General features: G+C 46.3%; 1 protein-coding gene across 1 annotated transcript in view; it reads right to left on the bottom strand.

Moving 5' to 3' along the window:
- Positions 1-12,570: 12,570 nt before the first annotated feature.
- Positions 12,571-26,211, bottom strand: part of LOC311235664 (chymotrypsin-like elastase family member 2A) — a gene marked incomplete at its 3' end in the record, with an annotated part of 46,485 nt that continues 32,844 nt past the window's right edge. Inside the window, exon 8 of the mRNA XM_084323127.1 lies at positions 12,571-12,603. Within this exon, the coding sequence (XP_084179253.1) occupies positions 12,571-12,603 (33 nt within the window). The remainder of the gene's footprint in view (positions 12,604-26,211) is intronic.

Raw genomic sequence — 26,211 nt, 5'->3', positions numbered from 1 at the left:
AACTGAAAGCAATGTGGAGCGCTGGGCTCGAACTGACAAGCCCAGCGTCTCCAGCATTTCGTGGCGAGTGCCTTGCCCACTACGCCACGTAGCCGCCCTCGTGTATGTGTATGTGTGTACGTGTATGTGAGTGTGTATGTGTACGTGTGTGTACATGTACACATGTGTGTGTGTGTGTGTGACGCAAGAGAGAGGGAGGTAGAGAACATGCATTGTTGTGTCTTATTATTCAGCTGCCACGGCCAGACTCTCTAGTGACCCTTATCATCCCGAGAGCTGTAACATGAGTGTGTGTGTGAGTGTGTGTATTTGCACACATACAGTAGGTGTGTGTGTATTTGCACACGTACAGTAAGTGTCTGTGTGTATTTTCACACGTACAGTAGGTGTGTGTGTGTGTGGGTGTGTGTATTTACACACGTACAGGTGTGTGTGTGTGCATACAGTGATAGACCGGCCATTTGGCAAGGGGGGAAATGCCAGAAGGGGCCCAAGCTATGAGCCGCTGAAAATGAAAATGAAAAAGATGAATGTATTAATCATTTCATTTGAAATACCTTATTTCATCCCACTTCATACCAGCCTGTTTTTGCTTCTTAAAAAAACAATAGCATATTTTCCCATCATGTACTCGTTGCTAACGTCAGTGAAAGATAAACGATTCACTGGCATAAGGTGTATTATTATCATAGAGGAACAAGACGTCTCACGACTGCTCATGAATACATTGACAGGGTTATGAATAAGACGATGTGATTGACAGGGTTGCAGGGGAGAGCTAATTCCTTCCACATTTGCGTGAAGGTAAGCCCATACTTTTATGGCTGTGTAATATAGTCTAGCTAGGCTAATGGTCATATTGAAAACAAGTGCCATTTCAAATACACTGAGGCGTATGGGTTATAAATGTGTCCAGCTAAACGTTGTCTTGGTGCTGCAGCAGCCCTCACGCTCTGCCATTGTTTGTTGTCGGATCAGCTGTTTTATAATCTCGCTCCTGTGCGCCAGCTCACATGCGGGCCAAGGCTTCTATATTACTGGTATTCTTATAATAATAATTATAATAATAATAACTTTATTTGTATAGCACCTTTAATTGGCAGCTCAAATGGCAGCTCAAAAAGATAGGCATAAAATGAGCACATAAAGTGCAGACATATAAAATCAGTATTTCACATTAGGATCTAACTGTGAGGTTTTGCCCGCTGCTCACTACCTTTTCTCTGTCTTCTTTAAGCCTACTGTTAGGAATTCCCTACTCACTCTCTCTAGCCCCCACCCTCTCGTTCCTTACCCTTAGTGGCCACACCTGTTTGATATTCTATTATCTCTCGCACCTGTGATGGCAGGCTAATTAGTCCCCCTGTGGGCTTTAAATACCAGGGCGCTTCCCCTCGTTTTGGCGTGGGGTCGTGTTGTATTCATGCTGAGTCATATTCTCTAACATCTAGACTCTTTCGGGAGATCCTCTGGTCTACCAATGCTGTAAGATGGATCTCTCCAGCCTTGAGATGTTTGCTCCAGCCTTCGTCTGCTGTCGCCGTAGCCTGTGGAGGAGACTGTTCTGCGCTCCCTGTAACTTCCACGGGAGGCACCCCAGCGCTCCACTGCAGACCCCAGCGCAGCTGTTCGTCCTGACGCACTTCTAGACCAACGCGCATCTCCCGGACCCTCGAGCTTGGCACGCTCTCCAGTCACCAGCGCGCAACGCGCATCTTCAAGGGCTTTGGCCACCTGTCGCCGTTTGCCTGGAGGGAGACATTGTACTGCGCTCTCTAATTCTCTACGGGAGGTATTCCAGTGTTCCACTCCAGACCAGCGCGCCAGATGCGCTCAAGCCTTCGCCACCTGCCGCCGTTTGCCTGGAGGGAGACACTGTACTGCGCTCTCTAATCCTCTACGGGAGGTATTCCAGTGTTCCACTTCAGACCTTCGAGCTTGGCACGCTCCTCCGTACCAGCGCACAGACGCGCATCTTCCAGACCTTCGAGCTTGGCACGCTCCTCCGTACCAGCGCACTGACGCGCATCTTCCAGACCTTCGAGCTTGGCACGCTCCTCCGTACCAGCGCACAGACGCGCATCTTCCAGACCTTCGAGCTTGGCACGCTCTCCAGACCTCAGCGCGCCGACGCGCATCTTCCAGACCTTCGTGCTTGGCACACTCCTCCTAGCTGACGCACCCCGATGCGTCTCTCTGTTCCGACGCGCACACCAAGGTGTGGCGCGCCACTCTGTTACTCGGCTCCGACAGCGGCTACCCGGTGGACGACGCCCTCGCCACCGCCACTGTTCCGACGCGCACACCAAGGTGTGGCGCGCACTCTGTTCCTCGGCTCCGACAGCGGCTACCCGGTGGACGACGCCCTCGCCACCGCCACTGTTCCGACGCGCACACCAAGGTGTGGCGCGCACTCTGTTCCTCGGCTCCGACAGCGGCTACCCGGTGGACGACATCCTCGCCACCGCCGCTGTTCCAGCACCCTGTTCCTCGGCTCCGACAGCGGCTACCCGGTGGACGACATCCTCGCCACCGCCGCTGTTCCAGCACCCTGTTCCTCGGCTCCGACAGCGGCTACCCGGTGGACGACATCCTCGCCACCGCCACTGTTCCAGCACTCTGTTCCTCGGCTCGGACAGCCAGCCACCCGGTGGCGATGCCCTCGCCCCCCTGCTGTCCCTGTACTTTTACGCATACGCCTGGGTGAGTTTTGATTGTGATGTCACTCACTCAGCGTAGTGCCCTTGCCCCCGTTCCCGCTGCTGCCCCTGTACCTTTACGCATACGCCTGGGTGAGTTTTGATTGTGATGTCACTCACTCAGCGTAGTGCCCTTGCCCCCGTTCCCGCTGCTGCCCCTGTACCTTTACGCATACGCCTGGGTGAGTTTTGATTGTGATGTCACTCACTCAGCGTAGTGCCCTTGCCCCCGTTCCCGCTGCTGCCCCTGTACCTTTACGCATACGCCTGGGTGAGTTTTGATTGTGATGTCACTCACTCAGCGTAATGCCCCTTGCCCTCGTTCCCGCTGCTGTTCCTGTACCATTACGCATACGCCTGGGTGAGTTTTGATTGTGATGTCACTCACCCAGCGTATTGCCTCCTTTAGTTCTCACTTGGATATTATTTTGGACATTCCATCTCCCACTGTGTGTTTGTTCACACGAAGATAGTATTTACTTTGTTACTTTGTTTTTTGGACTGTTCTGCATCTGCTCTGTTTTTTCCCTTTGAATATTAACCCTCTCCTCTGTTCTGCAGAGCGGCCCAGATGTTTTCCCACCAGTCCCCAGTTCCTCCCAGTCCCCAGCCCGCCTCCGCGGGCCTCTGTTCCCTCTGTCACCAGAACCTGGCCCCCAGAACCTGTTCCCTATGTTCCCCAGTACCTGTCCCTCTGTCCCTAGATCTCCTAGTCCCTAGTCCTCTATCCCTAGTTCTCCTAGTCCCTAGTCCTCTATCCCTAGCTCTCCTAGTCCCTAGTCCTCTGTTCCCAAGGCGTTCCCTTAACCTTCCCTTAGGCGTTCCCTTTACCTTCCCATAGTGTTCCCTTTTCCTGCCCGCCTCTTAAAGGCACTTTACCTTCCCCTCTTGTGTTATTCCAGTGTCTTGTGTTTTCTCCCTTAAAGGGACAGTGCCCTTTTTCCCTGTTCTAAATAAATATCTGTTTCTTGGCAAACCATCATACCTGTCTTGTGTTGTGCGATTGGGGTCGGTTACAAACCATAACATTACGACCCCACCAAATCGACGACCCCAGCCAGCACAGACGGTGTATGTTGAGTTTGCCTTTTTTTTTTCTTGTTCCCTCTAGCTCCCCTGTTAGCCCTGTTAGCTCCCCTGTTAGCTTGTTAGTCTCCCCTCTAGCTCCCCTGTTAGCCCTGTTAGCTTCCCTGTTTGCCCAGTTTAGCTTCCCTGTTAGTCCTGTTTAGCTCCCTTGTTAGCCTGTTACTCCCCTGTTTAGCTTGTTAGTCTCCCCGGTTAGCTCCCCTGTTTGCTTCCCGTTTTGCCCTGTTTGACCCCCCTGTAGCTAGCCATGCCCTGGCAGCTAACCCAGTCCCTCAGCAGAGCCCCTGTCTGCTAGCTTAGCCCCGGCTGCTAGCACAGCCTCTATGTTTATGCAGCCCTTGCTGCTGGCATAGGCCCTGTAGCTAGCCATGCCCTGGCGGCTAACCCAGTTTCCCTCTGCATGGCCCCGGTCTGCTAGCTTGGCCCCGGCTGTTAGCACAGCCTCTATGTTAATGCAGCCTTGCAGCTGGCATAGGCCCTGTAGCTAGCCAGGCCCAAGCAGCTAACCCGGTCCCTCTGCATGGCCTCCACTTTTTTTTGTGTAGTTTATCCCACTGCTAGGACTGCCCTTTCAGCTAGCAAGGTCAGTTTTTCTCACACAGCTAGGACTGTCCTTCCAGCTAGCTTGTGCTCTCATGCTGGTCCAGCCCTGTCTGCCAGCCTAGCTCCGGCAGCTAGCGCAGCCTCTATGTTGATGTAGCAGTACAGCTAGCATAGGCCCTGTAGCTATCAGTGCCCTGGCAGCTACCCTTTCCCTCTGCTAGCCTGGCTCCGGCAGCTTGCGCAGCCTCTATGTTGATGTAGCAGTACAGCTAGCATAGGCCCTGTAGCTATCAGTGCCCTGGCAGCTAACCTTCCCTCTGCTAGCCCTTTCCCGGTGCTTCCATGGTTACCCCTTAGCTACCCTGCTTGCCCCTCAGTTCCTCTAGACCAGTTGCTCTAGACCAGTTCTCTAGACCCAGTTCCTCTAGACCAGTTCCTCTAGACCAGTTCTCTAGACCAGTTCCCTAAACCGGTTCTCTAGACCAGTTCTCTTGCCCAGTTCGCTAGACTAGTTCTCTAGACCCAGTTCCTCTAGACCAGTTGCCCCTCTGCTACCCTAGTTACCCCTCGGCGACCCTGTTTCTTTTGCTAGCCCCACTCTTGTGGTGGCTTCCCCTGCTGGCTTGGCCAGTACCTCTTGTTTTGCCCCCTGCCACTCTGTCTGTATTTTTTTTGGGTCGCCGGGTGGCTCCCGTTGAGAGGGGGGTACTGTGAGGTTTTGCCCGCTGCTCACTACCTTTTCTCTGTCTTCTTTAAGCCTACTGTTAGGAATTCCCTACTCACTCTCTCTAGCCCCCACCCTCTCGTTCCTTACCCTTAGTGGCCACACCTGTTTGATATTCTATTATCTCTCGCACCTGTGATGGCAGGCTAATTAGTCCCCCTGTGGGCTTTAAATACCAGGGCGCTTCCCCTCGTTTTGGCGTGGGGTCGTGTTGTATTCATGCTGAGTCATATTCTCTAACATCTAGACTCTTTCGGGAGATCCTCTGGTCTACCAATGCTGTAAGATGGATCTCTCCAGCCTTGAGATGTTTGCTCCAGCCTTCGTCTGCTGTCGCCGTAGCCTGTGGAGGAGACTGTTCTGCGCTCCCTGTAACTTCCACGGGAGGCACCCCAGCGCTCCACTGCAGACCCCAGCGCAGCTGTTCGTCCTGACGCACTTCTAGACCAACGCGCATCTCCCGGACCCTCGAGCTTGGCACGCTCTCCAGTCACCAGCGCGCAACGCGCATCTTCAAGGGCTTTGGCCACCTGTCGCCGTTTGCCTGGAGGGAGACATTGTACTGCGCTCTCTAATTCTCTACGGGAGGTATTCCAGTGTTCCACTCCAGACCAGCGCGCCAGATGCGCTCAAGCCTTCGCCACCTGCCGCCGTTTGCCTGGAGGGAGACACTGTACTGCGCTCTCTAATCCTCTACGGGAGGTATTCCAGTGTTCCACTTCAGACCTTCGAGCTTGGCACGCTCCTCCGTACCAGCGCACTGACGCGCATCTTCCAGACCTTCGAGCTTGGCACGCTCCTCCGTACCAGCGCACAGACGCGCATCTTCCAGACCTTCGAGCTTGGCACGCTCTCCAGACCTCAGCGCGCCGACGCGCATCTTCCAGACCTTCGTGCTTGGCACACTCCTCCTAGCTGACGCACCCCGATGCGTCTCTCTGTTCCGACGCGCACACCAAGGTGTGGCGCGCCACTCTGTTACTCGGCTCCAACAGCGGCTACCCGGTGGACGACGCCCTCGCCACCGCCACTGTTCCGACGCGCACACCAAGGTGTGGCGCGCACTCTGTTCCTCGGCTCCGACAGCGGCTACCCGGTGGACGACGCCCTCGCCACCGCCACTGTTCCGACGCGCACACCAAGGTGTGGCGCGCACTCTGTTCCTCGGCTCCGACAGCGGCTACCCGGTGGACGACATCCTCGCCACCGCCGCTGTTCCAGCACCCTGTTCCTCGGCTCCGACAGCGGCTACCCGGTGGACGACATCCTCGCCACCGCCGCTGTTCCAGCACCCTGTTCCTCGGCTCCGACAGCGGCTACCCGGTGGACGACATCCTCGCCACCGCCACTGTTCCAGCACTCTGTTCCTCGGCTCGGACAGCCAGCCACCCGGTGGCGATGCCCTCGCCCCCCTGCTGTCCCTGTACTTTTACGCATACGCCTGGGTGAGTTTTGATTGTGATGTCACTCACTCAGCGTAGTGCCCTTGCCCCCGTTCCCGCTGCTGCCCCTGTACCTTTACGCATACGCCTGGGTGAGTTTTGATTGTGATGTCACTCACTCAGCGTAGTGCCCTTGCCCCCGTTCCCGCTGCTGCCCCTGTACCTTTACGCATACGCCTGGGTGAGTTTTGATTGTGATGTCACTCACTCAGCGTAGTGCCCTTGCCCCCGTTCCCGCTGCTGCCCCTGTACCTTTACGCATACGCCTGGGTGAGTTTTGATTGTGATGTCACTCACTCAGCGTAATGCCCCTTGCCCTCGTTCCCGCTGCTGTTCCTGTACCATTACGCATACGCCTGGGTGAGTTTTGATTGTGATGTCACTCACCCAGCGTATTGCCTCCTTTAGTTCTCACTTGGATATTATTTTGGACATTCCATCTCCCACTGTGTGTTTGTTCACACGAAGATAGTATTTACTTTGTTACTTTGTTTTTTGGACTGTTCTGCATCTGCTCTGTTTTTTCCCTTTGAATATTAACCCTCTCCTCTGTTCTGCAGAGCGGCCCAGATGTTTTCCCACCAGTCCCCAGTTCCTCCCAGTCCCCAGCCCGCCTCCGCGGGCCTCTGTTCCCTCTGTCACCAGAACCTGGCCCCCAGAACCTGTTCCCTATGTTCCCCAGTACCTGTCCCTCTGTCCCTAGATCTCCTAGTCCCTAGTCCTCTATCCCTAGTTCTCCTAGTCCCTAGTCCTCTATCCCTAGCTCTCCTAGTCCCTAGTCCTCTGTTCCCAAGGCGTTCCCTTAACCTTCCCTTAGGCGTTCCCTTTACCTTCCCATAGTGTTCCCTTTTCCTGCCCGCCTCTTAAAGGCACTTTACCTTCCCCTCTTGTGTTATTCCAGTGTCTTGTGTTTTCTCCCTTAAAGGGACAGTGCCCTTTTTCCCTGTTCTAAATAAATATCTGTTTCTTGGCAAACCATCATACCTGTCTTGTGTTGTGCGATTGGGGTCGGTTACAAACCATAACACTAACATCCCAATAGGCCACCTTGTTTATGGTTTGATTCAGTTTAAAAAATAGACAATAATAAAAATAATAAGATAGAATAGACAAAGTAAAATAGTGCAATAATGCAGTGCAATCAAATAGTAGAATATAATAGACATAAAATTAGCACATAAAGTGCAGACATATAAAATCAGTTTTTTACAATGCAATAAAATAGTTCTGGATTACTGTTTAACAGTTTAAAGTCGTCTTTATTATTATTAATTAGAATTTTAATCTAATTATGTTTTATCTAATATATTCTGTCAACTCTGTCAACATTGAACTCAAGAGCCACACAATCTTTTCCCAATAATTACGAGTGTCCTTTAGGGGTTCCCAAACTTTTCAGGCCACGACCCAAAAATAACGGGGTCAGAGAGCCGCAACCCCCACTATTATAGGAGGTAAAAAAAAGTTTTTTTTTTCTTTTTTTATAAATGGAAATGTATGGTTGAAACATGCACACGTTCAAACGCACACACACTAATAAGCATTGGAGGCTTTTAACCAGGGCCAGACTGGGGAAATCATTCAGGCCAGGAAATATAGTGCAAAATATAGCCCCAGTCAGGCCACTTTTTAAGCAGGGGGTCTGGGGTCCCCCACCAGGACATTTCTTGTTACAAGGACTTCATTTCCTGCATTCTGGTGCAGGCATTTTTTTTATTTGTACCCTTTAAATGCCAGTGTTTGTGATGGCATCACAAATTATTGTTAAAAAACAGGCTAGCATATGTATGATTAGCAACAACACTGATTTTGATGGATTTTCAGTTTTTTTGTAATGTCAGAATGAAAATAATACAATCTTTTATTCAACTTCAGCCCTGATCATAACACCACATATTAATTTGATAAGTCTAACCCTTTAAATGCCAGTGTGTGTGATGGCATATATTTGCAATATATCAAATGCAAAGTATTTTTCTGGGGGGGATTATTACAGGCTAGCATGTGTCAATGATTAGCAACAACAGTTTTTTGTAAGGGTCCCGCCTCCACCAATCACATGCGGCTCCTTTTGTGTGTGTGTGTGAGAGCAAGAGAGAGAGAGAGATAGTTCTCCAACTTGTGTGAGTTGCAGTGATCTCCTGGTTGTTCCCCACCTAGGTTATCTAACTATTGCGCTGCTGCAACTAGAAACACTGTCCTGGGTCCTGGCCTGCTTCTAAGTTCAGTGGCCTGACTGCAAAAAATAAAAATAAAAATCAATTTTTTTTTGATTTTTATTATTTCTTTATTATCATCTGGCGACCCCTCCGCGGCGGCTCGCAACCCTCCTGTGGGTCGCGACCCCGACTTTGGGAACCCCTGCTTTAGAGTGTCCATCTATCAAGGCATGGGAGGACAATACAAGTTTGCTTACCATTAATTGCCTTGCAGCTGTTTCGGTGATAGAACAAATGATAGGTTGTGTGGGGATTTCCACTTCCAAATTGGGCCGCTGTAATAATAATAATAATTGTTAGACTAGAAGTCTTTATTTGTCATGCAGTTTAACACACACGCGAGATGGGCGACCCACAGGAACACACACACACATGCACTGAGTCGCCGATGAAATGTCTCTCTGCACTTTTCCCATCCCGTTGTCCTTCCCCCCATGGGCAGCCGGGAGCAGATAGGGCGTCGTGAGCCGCGCCCCGGGGACCAATCCAAGTGCTCCTGTCCGTCTTCGTCAAGGACGCCACAGCGTTAGCGATCTGTTGTGCATGTTTTTCCATTGGGTTTATCTTATCGGGGGGGAAACCCTTGCGAGCACGGGGAGAACATGCAAACTCCACACAGAAAGGCCTGGGAGATACCCCACCTGAGTACCTGGCATCATGGAAACCTGGTCCCCAAGTGGGAATCGAACCCTGGACCTTCTTGCTGTGAGGCGACAGTGTTAATCACTACACCACCGTGCCGCTGTATGTCATACTATAAATGCCATGCGTATGTTTGTGTGTGTGTGTGCCAATGTCTGTGTCAGTGTGTGTACATGTGCATTCATGCTTTTTAAAGGTCACTTTAAAAACAGACCTGTATATTTGTATATTATTGTATATACAGTAGTACTCATTACCTTTATTTCTTAAGCTTAGCATTGTATTTTATTCGTATTACTTTTTTATCATGTCTATTCTATTTTATTATCTATTCTATTTTATTAGTTGCATTTGCACAAGGCGGGCATGGCCACCTTCATTTCACTATATGTCTCGTGACATGTGACATATACAAATTTCATTTGAATCTTGTGCAGGCAGGTGTGTGTGTGTGTGTGTGTGCGTGCATGTGTGTGTCAGTGAGAAGCGGAGAAATGAAGCAGGTTGGTAATGAAGGGAGATACTTACAATAAAGTCAACATTGCAAAATCAAGCGAGCGGGTGTTTACTTATAGAGGCAATCACCTCGTCTTCCTCGCTCCATCAAATATTCATGCTGTGTCAGGGTTATTATGTGATAAGGATTATTATTACTGTTTGTTGACTAGTGGCAGGTGTGTGAGCTGTGGTTCATTAAACTCCACTTCAAAATGGCTGATGCAGAATGTCAATCTCCCGTGGATAGATGCTACATGATCAAGAGTTTCTTTCTTTTTCTTTATAAAAATAATATAAAATACATATATAATTACTTACCAAGTAATGAAGTTATTTCTCTGTGATTACATAGCAGATATACTCTTAACCAAGTACCTCTTATGTGCATCAATAAAGGGCAGATCATGTCATACAGAAAAGTAAATATTTTAATAAGTCAATACAAAAGAAAACCTAGTGTGTCAGTGAAGCACAATGGTGATTATCATTTAGTTACAGATATTCCATGTAATCGCATGATGTAGAGCAGACAACGCTACACTGAAAGACTGATCAGAGAGAAAGAGAATGTGCTCATATAACTGTGATTATGCTACAGCCAGTGGTGCTGCTGCTCCATCTCCACTGGTATCTGTGTGATCTCACATTTGAGATAGAACTTTGACAAGTGAAAATTATTTCGATGGCGTATCAATGGCTACAGGTCACTGAAGACGTCTAGAATTCCAAGACGGAAAGAAAAAAGTACACCTGAAAGGCATGTCACACGGTCGACCAATCCCGTCAAGACCTGACCGGAACCTTTGCAACAATCTTAACATTGCATAGTCTATATAGAGTACATTCTCATTAAGACCATCCCTGCTCATTATTGGCCTTTTCGAGGCAATCAAGTCAGTCACGGTTGTTGAATTGAATAACATCCACTGAGGCACAGAGATGACTCAGTTCAAGCTGTTTTTCTTTTAGTTATTCTTTCATACCCCCCCACCCCCACCACCCTTTTAATCCCATGGGAGTTTGATCAGTGGAAGCCTAGAGACTTGAATCTCAAACAGGGAGAATGTCAAACGGGACCTTGACCGATCCCCTCTCTGTAAACAACACCTCATGAAAACATTACCACCTGTGTGTTCTCTCTCTCATCCCTCAACATGTCTGCCCTTTATTCACCCTCTCTCCACCTCCCTACCCTCCCTCTCTACCCCGTCTAGACACTCGCCCGCTCCTCCTCCTCCTCCTCATCTCTGTTTCCACTCCTCACCTCATCTCTCTGGCGCCCTGCCTCTACCTCTCGTCAGCTCGCCGGTCTATCCTTGGCCTCGTTAGTGCCCTGGCTGTTGAGTATCAACTATCAACCCTTTCACTACCACACTACAGAAGGTTACCCTGGTAGTGAAAGGGTTAACCTTCTGTAGTGTGGTATAGTGAAAGGGTTAAGCTACCTCTGTTGAACTCTCCGTGTCTCTCTTGTTTCTCCTTACGTCTAAAGCACTTCATTCTTACACTTCCTGACTTCTGCCCTCCGCTCTCCCCGTGTCTGACTCTTCCCTTCACCCTGTTCTCACTCACTCCTCTCTTGTTCTCTCTCTCTCTGCCGAACCCTGTTCTTCATACAGAGGAGGGGAAAGAGGAGGAGGAGGAGGAGGAGGAGGAGGAGGAGGAGGAGGAGGGGGAGGAGGAGGAGGAGGAGGAGGAGGAGGAGGAGGAGGAGGAGGGGGAAGAGGAGGAGGAGGGGGAAGAGGAGGAGGAGGGGGAGAGCGCAGCCAGCTGGGGCTTTAGCAGAGATGGGGAGAGTAAACAGACAGATGGACAGTCCCAGAGCAAAGCCACCACAGAGATAAGAGGATTGGACTGGTTGTGGTTGTTGTTGTCAGTTGTTGTTGGTGGTTATCCTTATTTAATGCTTAGCTCTTCATCACGTTATTTTGCTCTGAACTCTGCCGAATGGCAGAAGAGAGGCAGGGAGAGATGGAGGAGAGGCTGGGAGAGGCAGAGGAGAGGCTGGGAGAGGCAGGGAGAGATGGAGGAGAGGCTGGGAGAGGCAGAGGAGAGACAGGGAGAGACGAAGGAGAGGCTGGGAGAGGCAGGGAGAGGCTGGGAGAGACAGAGGAGAGACAGGGAGAAATGTCAAGAGCAAGGAAGACAGAGCGGGAATGTCAGATTTCCAGGGAATATAAAAATAGAAAATTGGGCAGAGTGAATGAAAGAAGAGAGTGAGACAGACATAGGAGAGAGATAGTTTCACCAAATGTCAGAGCTCCATAGACCTTTAAACCCCAGTAAAACCTCTATCTTCTAAATCGCCATTGTGGAGTTCCATGGCGTGTGTCCATGTGCACACGTCTCCTGTTTCAGGGTCTGCTGCCTTCACGACTGAGCAGTAGTCAGTAGGTACTTCTGCTCTCCTTTCTTCAGCGCCTGTTCTGCATTAAAGGCCGGCGCCTGCTCCTGGCAGGACGGCACCTTGCAGGCCTTGTAGAGGATGACGAAGAGGATGAGGATGAGCACGGCCACCGCAGAGTTACAGACGATGGCGATGATGGCCCACACCGACAGGCCGGACCTCAGATCACCCTCCGGGGTCAGCTGGACGTCCGCCTCCAGACTCATCTCTGTGTTGGTGGATCTTCCAGTGGGGAGCTCAGACTGAGATCGTCTTGGACCTTAGAGACAGGAAACCATGTCCAGTGGGGACGTGAGGTCTGCCAATGGCTTCATGGTGATCTGCTGAACTCCACACGTAGAGCCTGAGAGGAGAGGAAACACAGAGTCAGGGTTTTGTGTTGGGTTCACATACTTACACACAAGAGTACACACACACACACAAACACACATAAGCTCTACGCATGCACACAAATACATACATACATGCATGTACTCACACACACACACACACACACACACACACACACACACACACACACACACACACACACACACACACACACACACACACACACACACACACACGCTGCACGCAGACATACATACAGTATACACATGCACACCTGACCCTGGTTGACCTGGCTCCCTGAGACTGTGGGACTGTTAGGGAGACATGATACTGTGTCCCCGTCCCCCTGAGAGGCCTCTCTAGGCTAAGATGGCTAGACAGGAATCCTGGCAGCATTTTCTACATGCCATAGCCATTTTCTAAAAGTATAAAAGAAGTACAAGAATAATCGTATATGTATGTGTTTTATTTAGTTTTAATCATTAATTGGTTGTTATATAATGATATGGAATGGATATGGTTATCCCACCTTACAGTGGAAACAAAATTATCACAGTAGATTGCAACAGACTAATATCCATCCTGTGCATTTTGTGGTACTTGGCTTCTCACTATAGGCAAAAGTGAAAGGCATTGAAAACGGGTCCCCATAAAGACCTGGGAGGAAATGTGTTTGGAGAGACTCAGCCCTGCTGGTCTCTGACAAGAACAAGTTACAGGTTGAAAAAACCCTCAGCTCAGAACTAGGCAGAATCTGCATATGGCTCGCTGATAACAAACTATCATTACACCTGGGTAAAACAGAGTCCATTCTCTTCGGATCAAATAACAAACTCAGCAAGACCGACGGCTTCTCAGTTACAGTGGGTGACAATATTGTCACAAGGAAAGATGAAATGACCTACCTAGGTTCCATCCTAGAGGCTAATCTCTCCTGTGACAAAATGGCATCCAAGGTAATAAAAAAAGTCAACCAACGAACTCGATTCTTGTACCGGATCTCCTCTCTGGTAAACAAGAATACCCTGAAGACTCTGGCAGGAGCACTCATTCAGGGGTACTACGACTATGCTTGCACCTCATGGTACCAAAGCACCTCAAAGGCGCTAAAAACTAAATTACAAACATCTAAAAACAAAGTGGTCAGACTACTTACTGCTTGACCTTACTCCTAAAACCCACCTCACCCCTGCCTGCCCACTTTGCCAACCTAGGATGGCTTAGAGTAGACGACAGAGTACAGCAACTTGCAATGGGCCTGGTCTACAAGATACACTACACGACCAAGGTACCCATGTACATGTCAAAATACTTCCCAAAGGTCAGTGAATACCACGATCACAACACCAGAGGGAGCTCCACAAATCATGTTAAACCCAGATTCGGCTCAAATAAGGGACTAAACACGTTTCGCAATTATGCCACATCAATGTGGAACGCCCTACCCAAAGCTGTAAAGGAATGTGAATCCCTGCCCACTTTCAAAACCACTCTCAAAGAACACCTACGGGAGACTGCAATTCGAAACTGGCCCCTGTAAATGTCCTAACCCAACCCCCTCCAATGTACAGTAAATTACCAAGTATGGTTTTGTCAATATTCCAATGTACAGTGTCCCCCACCCACCCCTCCTACCCAACCCCCCACCCCACCCACCTCCAATGTACAGTCCCCCCGCCACCCCACCTACCCAACCTCCTCCAATGTACAGTTTCTACGTCAAATGTCTTTTCTAGACTCTTTTTGTATCACAAACAGTACTGTATTTGCAAATCTGGTATGTCAAATGTATAGATGTAGCAGTACTGTTTAACTGTATGTCGTGTATGTCATATATGTTATGATGAATTGAAAATGGGGGACCCTGATGTAAACAAGATCAAAGTCTTTCTCTGGTCTGCATCACCTTAACAATTGCATGTATTGAGCTGTACTGTACCCATTCTGCAATCTGTTAATAAAGTTTTCAATCAATCAATCAATCAATCAGAGAGGGGCACGTTTAAGAATATGTCTGCAGTGCCTGATTTGGATTAGCTACTGTGTATTTTAGTGTGTGTGTGTGTGTGTGTGTGTGTGTGTGTGTGTGTGTGTGTGTGTGTGTGTGTGTGTGTGTGTGTGTGTGTGTGTGTGTGTGTGTGTGTGTGTGTGTGTGTGTGTGTGTGTGTGTGTGTGTGTGTGTGTGTGTGTGGAGAGACAGGGAGGGTATGATGGGATACGTGAATATTATTCCAATCACACTTTAACACAGAAAAAATAACCTCTCCCTCCCTCTCCTCCCGTCCTCTCCCTCCTCTAATGCAGCACAGATGAGAGCACAGATCCTGCTCCCTCCTACTGAGGCTGAGACAAACTCTGCCGCTGAAAACTAATTCCAATGTAATTTCCCCCCCTTTATGGCACACACCCAGATAAAGGGGAATAAAGACGGACAGCTCCTAAAAACTGTTTGGCGACTTCATTTGTCTCTGGGTTATATAGAGACCTCATGGATCTCTTCCCTGAGTACGGCTGATAGAATGAAGTTCAATATTCGACTTTCATTTTAATTTGAAAAAAGTTAATAATAATAATTATAATACCAAACTTCCAGTCGAATGTAAATACGTTTTTTTTTTTTTTTTAAAGGATGGTGAACTGAAAACTCATCACCGGTTTTTCTACATTTTTTGTGATTTTGGAAAAACGTACCTGCAATTCAAGCCAAAGCACAGCCCAATGCCTAATGATAGTTTCCTGTTGGTACTATGGACAATACAACAGACTAGGGTTGGGCGATTAATCGAGTTTCAATTTCAATTATGATTTTGGCTTCCCACGATCATGAAAACAAGATAATCGAGGTACAATTATTATACATTATACATTTGGACTGCAGCGCACCCTTCCTTCACAGCGGTGCGGTGCGCTCTGCCCCTCCCCCCAAGCCCAAATAGTCGTTTCAGTTCGTGTTGAGAGGGAGGAGGAAGCCAACGTCTTTGGTCACTTGTAGAAGGTGACAGAAAGACAGCATTTGGTCGAGAAGAAAGGTCAAACAAATTCAGTCGTCACCATATGTTCTTGAGTAGTCGTGTTTAATATAATAAATAATTTCAATATTAATCAAAATAATCGTGATTATGATTTTTGTCATAACCAAGCAGCCCTTAGGGAGGACCGACAGCCACTCGGGGGAAGAACGAGGCTGACAATCGCTCGCCAGGATAATGTCCAGAGGAACTGTTCCCCTCACAGCCCCTTCCTCAGTACTCTGAAGGAGCATGATCTCTGAGGCAGGGTGGAGATGAGGAACTGTTCCCCTCACAGCCCCTTCCTCAGTACTCTGAAGGAGCATGATCTCTGAGGCAGGGTGGAGATGAGGAACTGTTCCCCTCACAGCCCCTTCCTCAGTACTCTGAAGGAGCATGATCTCTGAGGCAGGGTGGAGATGAGGAACTGTTCCCCTCACAGCCCCTTCCTCAGTACTCTGAAGGAGCATGATCTCTGAGGCAGGGTGGAGATGAGGAACTGTTCCCCTCACAGCCCCTTCCTCAGTACTCTGAAGGAGCATGATCTCTGAGGCAGGGTGGAGGTGACTTAACAGGGGAATTAGGCATCGCAGCAAAATGAAGAAGCAGGGAGGCGTGTCAACCAGCGCTCCTTTGGTAGTGTGGTAGTTCAGTTCAGTTCAGTTCAGTTCAGTTCAGTTATTTTTTATTTCGGGCTTTGGACACATAACAACGGTCATTCCATAAATCACCAAAGTTTTACCAGCTGCTATTGCAGCATTGTCCAATTGTCCGAAAAGGGCCAGGGAGAAGCACTAGGCTTGTCGGGCCCTACCCCTGAAGACTTACGTTTCATTTTTAATTTTTATTTTATTTACATACATACATAGTAGATACATATAGTACACATTTCAGTGCACACATAATAGTACACATTACAGTACACATTACAGTATAGTATACCTGCAGTATATAATAGTATATAATAGTATATAGTACATAATAGTGTATACAGCACATATATAATGTGATGTGAGATATATAGTACTCTTCTTCCCTTCTGTATCTATCAAAAATAGATTTTTTTTGTCTAGATTTGAATAGATTTATGTTTTCACAATATTTTTGTTCATCCTGTAGCTCTGTAAGAGGAGATACACATTATTTTCAGGTTGGTTTTCATCACAGGTTTTTTGAAGTTCAATGGTCCTCTGAGGTTGTATCCCCCCCTCTTTATCCAGAAATGTGCTTCTTACATTTACCGGTAATTGATTATTTCTTGCTTTGTACATAACTTGCAGAGTTTTAAAGTTTACCATATCAATGAACTTCAAAATGTGTGATTGTAGAAACAGTGTGTGTGTGTGGTCCCGATATCCTGCATTGTTTATTACTCTTATTGCTCTTTTTTGTAGGATAGTCAATGTATTTATGGTTGTTTTGTATGTGTTACCCCATACCTCTGTGCAGTAATGCAGGTAAGGCAAGATCATTGCACAGTACAGAGTTTGCAATGCGTTGGGATTGAGTACATGTCTCACCTTACTAATAATTGAGATGCTCTTTGCCATCTTAGCCCTCACATATTCTATATGGAGTTGCCAGCAGAGTTTATGGTCTAAAATCACTCCCAGGAATTTATTTTCATATACTCTTTCTATTCTATTATTATCTATTATCAACTGAATGTCTGTTTTTATCTGGCGGTTTCCAAACACCATACATTTTGTTTTATTTAGATTTAAAGATAATTTATTTATATCAAACCAGAGTTTGTATTTATTGATTTCTATTGTTAAGACCGTCATAAGCTGCTGGATGTCCTCCCCTGTACAGAACATGTTAGTGTCATCAGCAAATAGTACACACTTAAGTTCAATACATTTGACACCGAGCACAAATCATTAATATATAAATTAAACAGTTTGGGTCCCAGAACCGAGCCTTGAGGCACTCCACACATTATTTTCATACATCTAGATTTGCAATCTCCAAGTTGTACAATTATTCTCTGTTTTTTATGTAGCTTTCAAGCCAATCTGACACAACCCCTCTGAAGCCATATTTAACCATTTTCCTTATAAGGATTTTGTGATCAATTGTGTCAAAGGCCTTCTTTAAGTCTACAAAAGACAACTTTGTATCTATGTTTGTTATTATTTCTTCAGTTAATTCAATCAATGCCATTGAGGGCGATCTGTTGGCTCTAAAACCATATTGGTTCTCAGTTAGTAAGTTATTATTTTCTATAAAGTGATCCAACCTGTCCACAAATAATTTCTCCAGTACTTTTGAGAACTGTGAGAGCACGGAAATTGGTCTGTAGTTTGTGAAGTGTTGTTTATTGCCTGCTTTGTAGACTGGGATGACCTTTTTGCGTTTTTCATTTTATTTGGGAATACACCATTCCTGAATGACAAATTGCATATGAAGGTAAACGGTTTTACTATGGTATCCATTGTTTTTTTTAACAAGTGACATGCTTAGGTCATTACAGTCAGTAGATGTCTTGTTTTTGCATTTGCTAACAGTTTCCATAACTTCCTGTTCCTCCACAGCTCTCAAGAACATAGAGTTTGGGTTACAGAAACCCCACTCATCAGTGTGGTAGTGAAAGGGTTAAAATAACACTCCAACTGAACATTTTGGGAAATTAGCTTATCGTCTTCTCCAGAGAGAGACAGGAAGATAGATACCAGTTTCCTCTCTGTGTGTTCAGTAAAAAGCGAACTGGCTGCACGTTAGCCTAGCTTAGCACAATGAATGGAAGCGGACATGATCGGTTAGCCTTCGGGAGAGGTGTTAGTTGGACAATGCCTAGGCTAACCGGTCATGTCTGCTTCCATTCATTGTGCTAAGCTAGGCTAACACGCAGCCAGATCGTTTTCTACTGAACGCACAGAGAGGGAACTGGTATCTATCTTCTTGTCTCTCTCTGGAGAAGACGGTAAGCTAATTTCCCAAAATGTTGGCGTGTTCCTTTAAGCTATTGTTTGGGGCGACCAAATGGGATTCCTCAACAAGCATGACATGGTTTTGATCCAATGAAAAGTAAACTAAACGTGGGACTGTTTGTTTACAATGGTTCAGAAAGGCGCCAGTGCTGCTTTAACCAGAGAGCACACAGCAGCTGTTCACATCAGGCACTATCTGCAATCATAACAACTCTTCACATGACGTGCTTTCCAAAAGACAAGACCGTGAGTACTTTCTAAGTAACTATACTGTAGGGGTCATTTTGTTTTCATTTGCGAGATAAACACACGTGCTCTGTCTCTGTGAATACCAGATGGCTTGGGTTTCCCCTGACACAAAGGGTGTGTGTGTTACTGTAAGTGAAAACATAGCCCAGTGAGATAGCAAAGTTGAAGGGCGACTGGCCACTAGATAGTAATTACGACCTCCCAACTGGAGGAATGGAACGGAGAAAGAAACCCTGCTATGGACGTTTCGATGATGTGTTCGGTCGCTGGGGTGATGACGTTGTTGTTCCAGTTTAACATCCGATCTGTAACATTTAAACACAAAAACAGCTGGCAATCAGCTGATTTAACTCTTAACTTAAGTCCTGAATTTCAGTATATTGTCAGCGCGTCGGGCCGGTGGGCAAATTGTCCTCAAAACGTCCCGGGGGCGGGACGGTGCAAGTTAAGAGGTTCAATTCATTTCAGCACTTTACTGCGCAGGGCATTATTCCCTCCTAACAAGGCACATTACAAATTTCAAACGTGGTAGAGACAATATTTCGTTTAACTGCATTGGCATACACTCACTGACACTGTGCAGGTCATCCTCACAGTTACAGCTTCAAATCAGCTTGATCCATAGATATTGAATACCTATTGGTGGAGGTAAACGGTACCCTATCCCCCCCCTCACAGTGAGCTGTGGTGTTCCACAAGGAAGCATACTAGGACCGCTACTGTTCCTAATTTATGCAAATGACATGTCGTCAGCTTGTAACTGCAACTTGTTCTTGTTCGCAGACGACTCAGCCCTGCTGGTCTCTGACAAGAACAAGTTACAGGTTGAAAAAAACTCAGCTTATTACACATGTGATCCGGATATGGCGTGACACACAGAAAAAGTGTACAAACCGCCATAAATGGCACAGTCATTCTCCCCTATTTAATAACAATTTACTCCTTATTGCACAACAACACAATCAGATTTCCTAAATGGGAAAAGAAAGGCATACACACATTGGGGGATATCTTCGATGACCATGGTTTCTGCAGTTATCAAGATATATTTAACAAATTTAACCTCACCAGCTCCACTTATTTTTTCTATCTACAATTAAGAGCAGCTTTAAAGGCTCACGGAGTCCCATTAAAGATTCCACTTGAGCACCACAGATTTTACAAATTATTTTATGAAAAGGAGACATCGAGAGGCTTCGTCTCTGACTTTTATCGTCACTTACTTACGTCCTCATATGAAATCCTTCCTGTTTGGAGGAAGGATATCCCAAACTTGGAAGTAGATTTTGATTGGGATGAAGTCTGGGCAAACGTACGGCTATCATCACGTAACCCAGATCACCAACAGATTAACCTTAACTTTGTTCATAGGACTTACCTGACTCCTAGACGTTTGCACCTAATGACGCTCAGACAAGACCCTCGATGCTCCTTATGTTTAAACGGTGCTCTTGGTACATTTATGCATATGTATTGGGAATGCCCTCCTGTTAAGATATTCTGGGGAAAAGTAACCAATCAATTATCAGAGTTTTTATCTCTGACCATACTTATACTGCCTTCTGTATTGTTGTTGAATGATGTTTCTCAGTTATCAACCTCTGTACATGTAAAAAGACTAATTTTGTCCGGTCTTACGGCTGCCAAAAAGTTGATAGCGTCACGCTGGATTCAACCAGATAAAATGTGCCGGAAGGTGTGGGTTCTTACCTATCTCAATATGATTTATCTAGAATTTTAGGTGTTAATGAAGCCAGCATAGCAATCTGGTTAGCTGTGGTGGAGAAGATAAAGGGAAGCATATGAACTTGTAATTTCTGATGTTAAATGGAATAGTGGATGTATAGTCCAAGAGGGGGTCCTGAGGGGGGGGTGGAGGGGGAGGGAAGGGGAAGGAAAGAGCGAGGAAGAGCGAGCAAGAGCACATGTATTGTATTGTATTTATTATTTGTATGTCTTTTAATCTAAATTTATTTTGATTTAATTACTGGACTGTCATTATTGTTATTATTATTTCTGTCATTGTCCTGTGATTTATCATTGGTTTTTACTGTTACTGTATTGTTTGTCTAGTTTTATGTTAAAAAAGGGAAAATAAAAAACATTTGTTCAAGCAAGTCATGATTAGGCAGTCTCAGTTTTTCCTAACAAAGTTCTTCGGATGAGACGCTAAACCGAGGTCCTGACTGAATTCGGCCGTTATCGCAAAGAGTAGGGGGTTCTCCAAAATCAGGTCTCTGACATCAAGCCCACCTAATCATCCCTCCCCCTTAATTGGCTGATATCAATTCATGTCTCCTGAGCCGTTCAGCCATTGTGTAGTGTGATGTGTGCCTGGTGCCAGTGTATGGCAGACATTGAGCCTGTGTAGCCCAAGGTAGGGTGCTACCAGTGGTGGTGAAGGAGGCAATTTCCACCCTACATTGTGGGGAGTGCTTTGAGTGTCTAGAAAAGCGCTATATAAATGTAATGATTATTCATTCAAAGTCCAACTACGTACAGTAGGAGGCAGCATATGTCCAACATTGTTTCCCCCCCCCCTCTAATATCACCCATTTCAATTTAATCCAATCAATAGGTTAATCAATAACCTAATTATTACAGAAGGGTTTAGGCTGCTGTTGTTTAGGCCTAATCATTGTATTTACATTCAAATTATAATTCATCCTATGTTGTTTGAGCATGATCATGTATTTGTTGTTGTGTTGTTTTGTATGTATTTTATTATCTGGACATCTTCAATAAATAAGAATCAAACACCTCTGACCTCATCTGGTCTTTACAAAGACCCAAGAGATGGACAGTAAGAGGATTCATGTTGTAAAGCCTTTATTTTCAGATGGCAATATTTGTAGATGCAAATAAGAAGGATAGCGCACACACTCAACAATAGCTCCATTTAGGTCCTTTAATCACCAACGTTGAGTGAACTGTCTTCCTCTGAGCATCTCAATGAGAAACTCAGTGGTGTGTTCTTTAAGATAAGGTTGGTTGGTCCTCTTTATCTGACAGACTAAATAATGATTGGTATTTGTTTATTTATAAAGCCTTACATGGTAAGGTGCCACCTTATCTCTCATCTATGCTACTCTGGAACACTGGTCGGTCCACACGTAACATGCTTCAGTGATTGTCTAGTTCTGAGCTACAACTAATCTAGGCAAGACTGCTTTATGTATTAGTGTGCAACGGAATTATAGAATCTATTACAAAGTGACCTAGAAGTTCAAGTCAAGAGTTTTAATTGTCACGGCATACAGGTATACAAGGAAATGCGGGTGGTCTTGCCCGCAACGATGTGCAATACAGTGGTACACATATAATAGAATCAAAAATGAAAAAACAACATTGTGCAGTAAACAGGTAACAGGTAACATGGAGTGACATCTCGGTATCTGTACATAGTTATTTACAGAGCATCTGGGACATGCTACTACAAGTTACTATTGGCACTCTTGTTCTCTTTAGACAGGAGAGGAAGAAAGGTTCAAAACATGTCCTTTAGACAGGAGAGGGAGAAAGGTTCTAAACATGTCCTTTAGAGAGGAGAGAGGGACAGGTTCAAAATGTGTCCTTTAGACAGAAGAGGGAGAAAGGTTCAAATAGTTTGAGAACAGCTTTGTGATCTGGGTGGAATTGGAGATCAGGACCAGAGGGAGTGATATGAGCTCTGATCTTTTCTATGTTGCTTATGAAGAACTTTAGGAATTCCTCACAGGTTTTAGATGATACATCAGTGCTATGGTGGACAGGAGGGTTGAGTACTGAGTTATTAATGATGCTGAGGACTTTAGGTCTACGGGTGTTTTTGGTAATGATGTCTGAGAAGTATCATTTGCTGCTTCCTGGAAGTTAACCAGGGATTCCTTCAATATGCTGAAAGACAACATAAGCCTATCTTTATTCCACTGCCTCTCTGTTTCCTGCATAACCGCCTAAGAGGCTGTGTGGTGTCATTGTTTTAAATCTTTTTATTTTCATGAGGTTTCACATTCAATCGACAGATCTACAGAATGTTCAGTGTCACTCTCATGAACAATTTTCCTTGTGCTCCCCATTGATTGATTGAATTGATTGATTGATTGATTGATTGATTTAAATTTGTATTAACAGATTGCAGAATGGGTACAATACAGTACGGCTCAATACACACAATTGTTAAGGGGATGCAGACCAGGGCCCCGTTCCCCGTACCTGGATAACTGAGTTAGCCGGATAACTTTAACTGGATAACTGAATTAGCCGGACTTTCCGGTTCCCCGTACCTGGATTTTCCAAATCACCATGACAACAGATCCAAAAGTTTGAGCCTGGTCGAAAGCAGAGTTTAAGTTCAAGTTAGCCTGAACCATCGCCACGCCCCCGCAAAGAAGTGACAGCCCGTTTCCTGAAATTATTCCCACAGTCTACGATCTGCATTATACCATTCTGAATTACGTTTTTGTGCTCCATTCTTCCAGAGGGGGCTTTTGAAATGTAAAATAGACCCAAAATGCTGATACTAAATTCACTTTGTCCTAAATAATGCACGTTATATATACCGTGGCGCTCGCTCGTGCGATGTACACATTATGTGGTTATTTTAATTGTAACTGGGATTAAGATGTCTGATGAGATGCGCTGTTTGACGGATTTGAGAAATTGAATGAGCCGTTGACGTCACATTAATGAATGAGGATAAAGAGATAAAACTTCCTTCAAAACAAAGAATATTCTAAACACGGGTCTCTCGTTCATTAATGTATAAACAATGAATTTATCCCATCTGGCACAGTGGCTCAGCGGTAGTGCTCAATCCTGGCAACCTGGCGACCGGGGTTCGAATCCCCGTCTTTCCAATATAAACTTTTGGAATATAATATTAATGATTATACGTAAAGGTAGCATAGTTTTAAGTTAAAATATTATAAATCTACATGCATTGAGGATGTCATTCTTTATATAGCTCTCAACGTGCACCAAATTGAATTATTCCTATATTGCAAAAAGAAGGAGACGACTGGGTCTCGAACCCCGGTCGTCTGCGTGAAAATCAGAAGAACAACCCGTTAGACCACAGAGAAGATAAGTAAAAGATCGACCATACATCAATCAATGGGTAAGGGAGCCGTATCGTTATTCTGTATGACAGTTTTACTAATTATTTTCGCTAGCAAGATCTCATTTGATTATTCAATCCAGCAGGCAAGTTTAAAGAAATATAATCTGATTGATTGAGGTAATGAGGGACTTGAAATTAGCCTATAGATAACGCATTTAACTTGTCGGCGAGGCGATTGAGCCGTACTGCAATATGTTAATAAAGTTCTAAATCAATTAATCAATCAATGCCGCTAGAGAATCAGATTCTCTGCTATCGATACGTGCTGGCTTTTCAACTGAAGCGGCCGCGCGCATTTAGCCTGGGTCGCAAGTCTGGCTTGAGTTAACGAGACTGAATCCACCTTCGAGGAACAGGAAAATCCCGGCTTCAAACATCGGGTTCTGTATCGTTAGTGGCTTAGCTTGGCTTCGCCTTCTGCACTATCTCGCGTACGTGCACGCGTACTGAATAAACCACAAATGTACCTCTAATACCAGTATTAGTCTGACCACACCCCTCATCAGCTTACCTTCATAAGCAGGTGTGTGGTCACCTGCTCTCCTCCTTCTCGCTTTCACCACAAGGAAGAGGTGCCTCGGTAGATCCCCACACTTGACACCATGATGGAAGAAATTGGATTAGGAACAGCTTGGGAAACAAGGATACGTTGACATCATATCTTTATTTTCTCTCTCACTATTTTCGAGAAAATACGGCGATATTGTCTTCGTACTGGAGTGTCTAGAAGATGATGATCATTCTACAAACCCTCCACCGGTTTTCGTATTGGGAGCACGCCGCTGCATGCTTCTCAACTGCAGTTCCTTGCTGTGTTTGTTGGGGTGAAACCTGTCAGGCCACAGCTGAACTGTCGGACATGCCGCTGTTGTGAGGAGCGGTGCGTTCCAGGTTGGGTGAGTAGTGTTTGCTGGCGGGCTCCACTTGTCTGTTAGTGCTATGGGGGCTACTAGACAAAGTTTATGGAAACCGGCCCCAGGCTAGGGTCCTTTGTTTAGCCGTCTAGGCGACAGAAGGCCTTGGTCTGGCGACCATTATAGTTTTAACTAGTGGGCCGCGACCATTGACACTGGTGATCCCTGTGTGTTCTGGACGAGTGGATTCTCTCTGTCACCGTGTTAAGACCCCATCTTTCATATCCAAATGAGAGTATTCCTTCACGAGGGGATATGTGCATGTAATGTGCGATAGCGGCAGATTCATGTTCAAAGTCAGCTATACAGGCCAGTTGGTACTGTGCTGATTCCGCCGGACGTGTTATTGTCACCGTTGTGAAGCGGTGTTGACGTCTTGTGTTCTCTTTTCTCTTAAAAAGTGAGGAGGGTTCAGAACGGCGGCCTGTCTGGGTGAGTGTTATGTCATTGTTTACATGTTCATAGCTTACGGTTAGCCGGTCGGTGGCCTGGCGCGGGGAGCTTGGCTTCTCGCGCGCCGCCGGGAGCTCGTTCCTGATCGCGTGCGTCGTAGATCGGCGTCTCGCGAGCGGAAGCGATAGCACCCGAACGGCTGGAGCAGCCGTTAGCTTGATGCTATTCTGTTGAACGTGCTTTGATTTTTAACATGTTTTACACTCTTGACCACGACGTCATCCTTGACAGGGGATGTTCGTCAACCCTGCCCGAGCCTAGACGGGGATTGCGTCAACAAAGAGGACTGTAGCGACTGGTGGAGCGGCGACGCTGCCCGGATCGAACAACACGGGACGCTTGTGACTGCACTTCGCTGATCTGCGTTCCGGGCAGGTACGGGGTTGGCCAGACCCTCATAACACGTCTTCTGGTTTTACCTTGCTAAATGTATTGTGAATGACGGTGTTTTTTTCCCAAAACGTGTGTTGTTGCAATGCATTTGAGATACGTTGCGGGTTGTGTGTGAGCTGTTTTTTGTCACTGGCAGTAGCTTCTCCGTGCAGGTCGTGATGTATTGATCTGGTTGTTGTGTGAGAAACATCATGGTGTTTATGTGTACCGTGTACTCACTACTAAGGCAACTAACCTATGAAGCTATGCTTGGTGACGAGTGAGTAAAAGAATGTTCTTTCTCAGACTGTAATGACAATGGACAGTGAGTTCACACATTAACAGGTTTTCCTGTTTTAACTGGCCGTATTGTGGGTAAAATAGGAGGATTGTGTTTTTCCCCCCCCGGTTCCCTGGGGACTTTATCACCTCCTATCAGACATGTTGTGCATTAATTGTGTCTTTTGTGTGGTAGGGATACGATGTAACTCTCAGCTTGATTGCTGAGGTTGTGCTAAATCTGCTGGAGAAACTTATTTCCTAAAGGGAAATTGGTTTGGTTGCTGTCATGTGTGTTTAGCAAGGCCTGTG

Source organism: Notolepis coatsorum (assembly GCF_963971535.1).
Source record: "Notolepis coatsorum genome assembly, chromosome: 10".
Classification (NCBI taxonomy): Eukaryota; Metazoa; Chordata; class Actinopteri; order Aulopiformes; family Paralepididae; genus Notolepis; species Notolepis coatsorum.
This window is presented reverse-complemented; position numbering and strand designations above follow the sequence as displayed.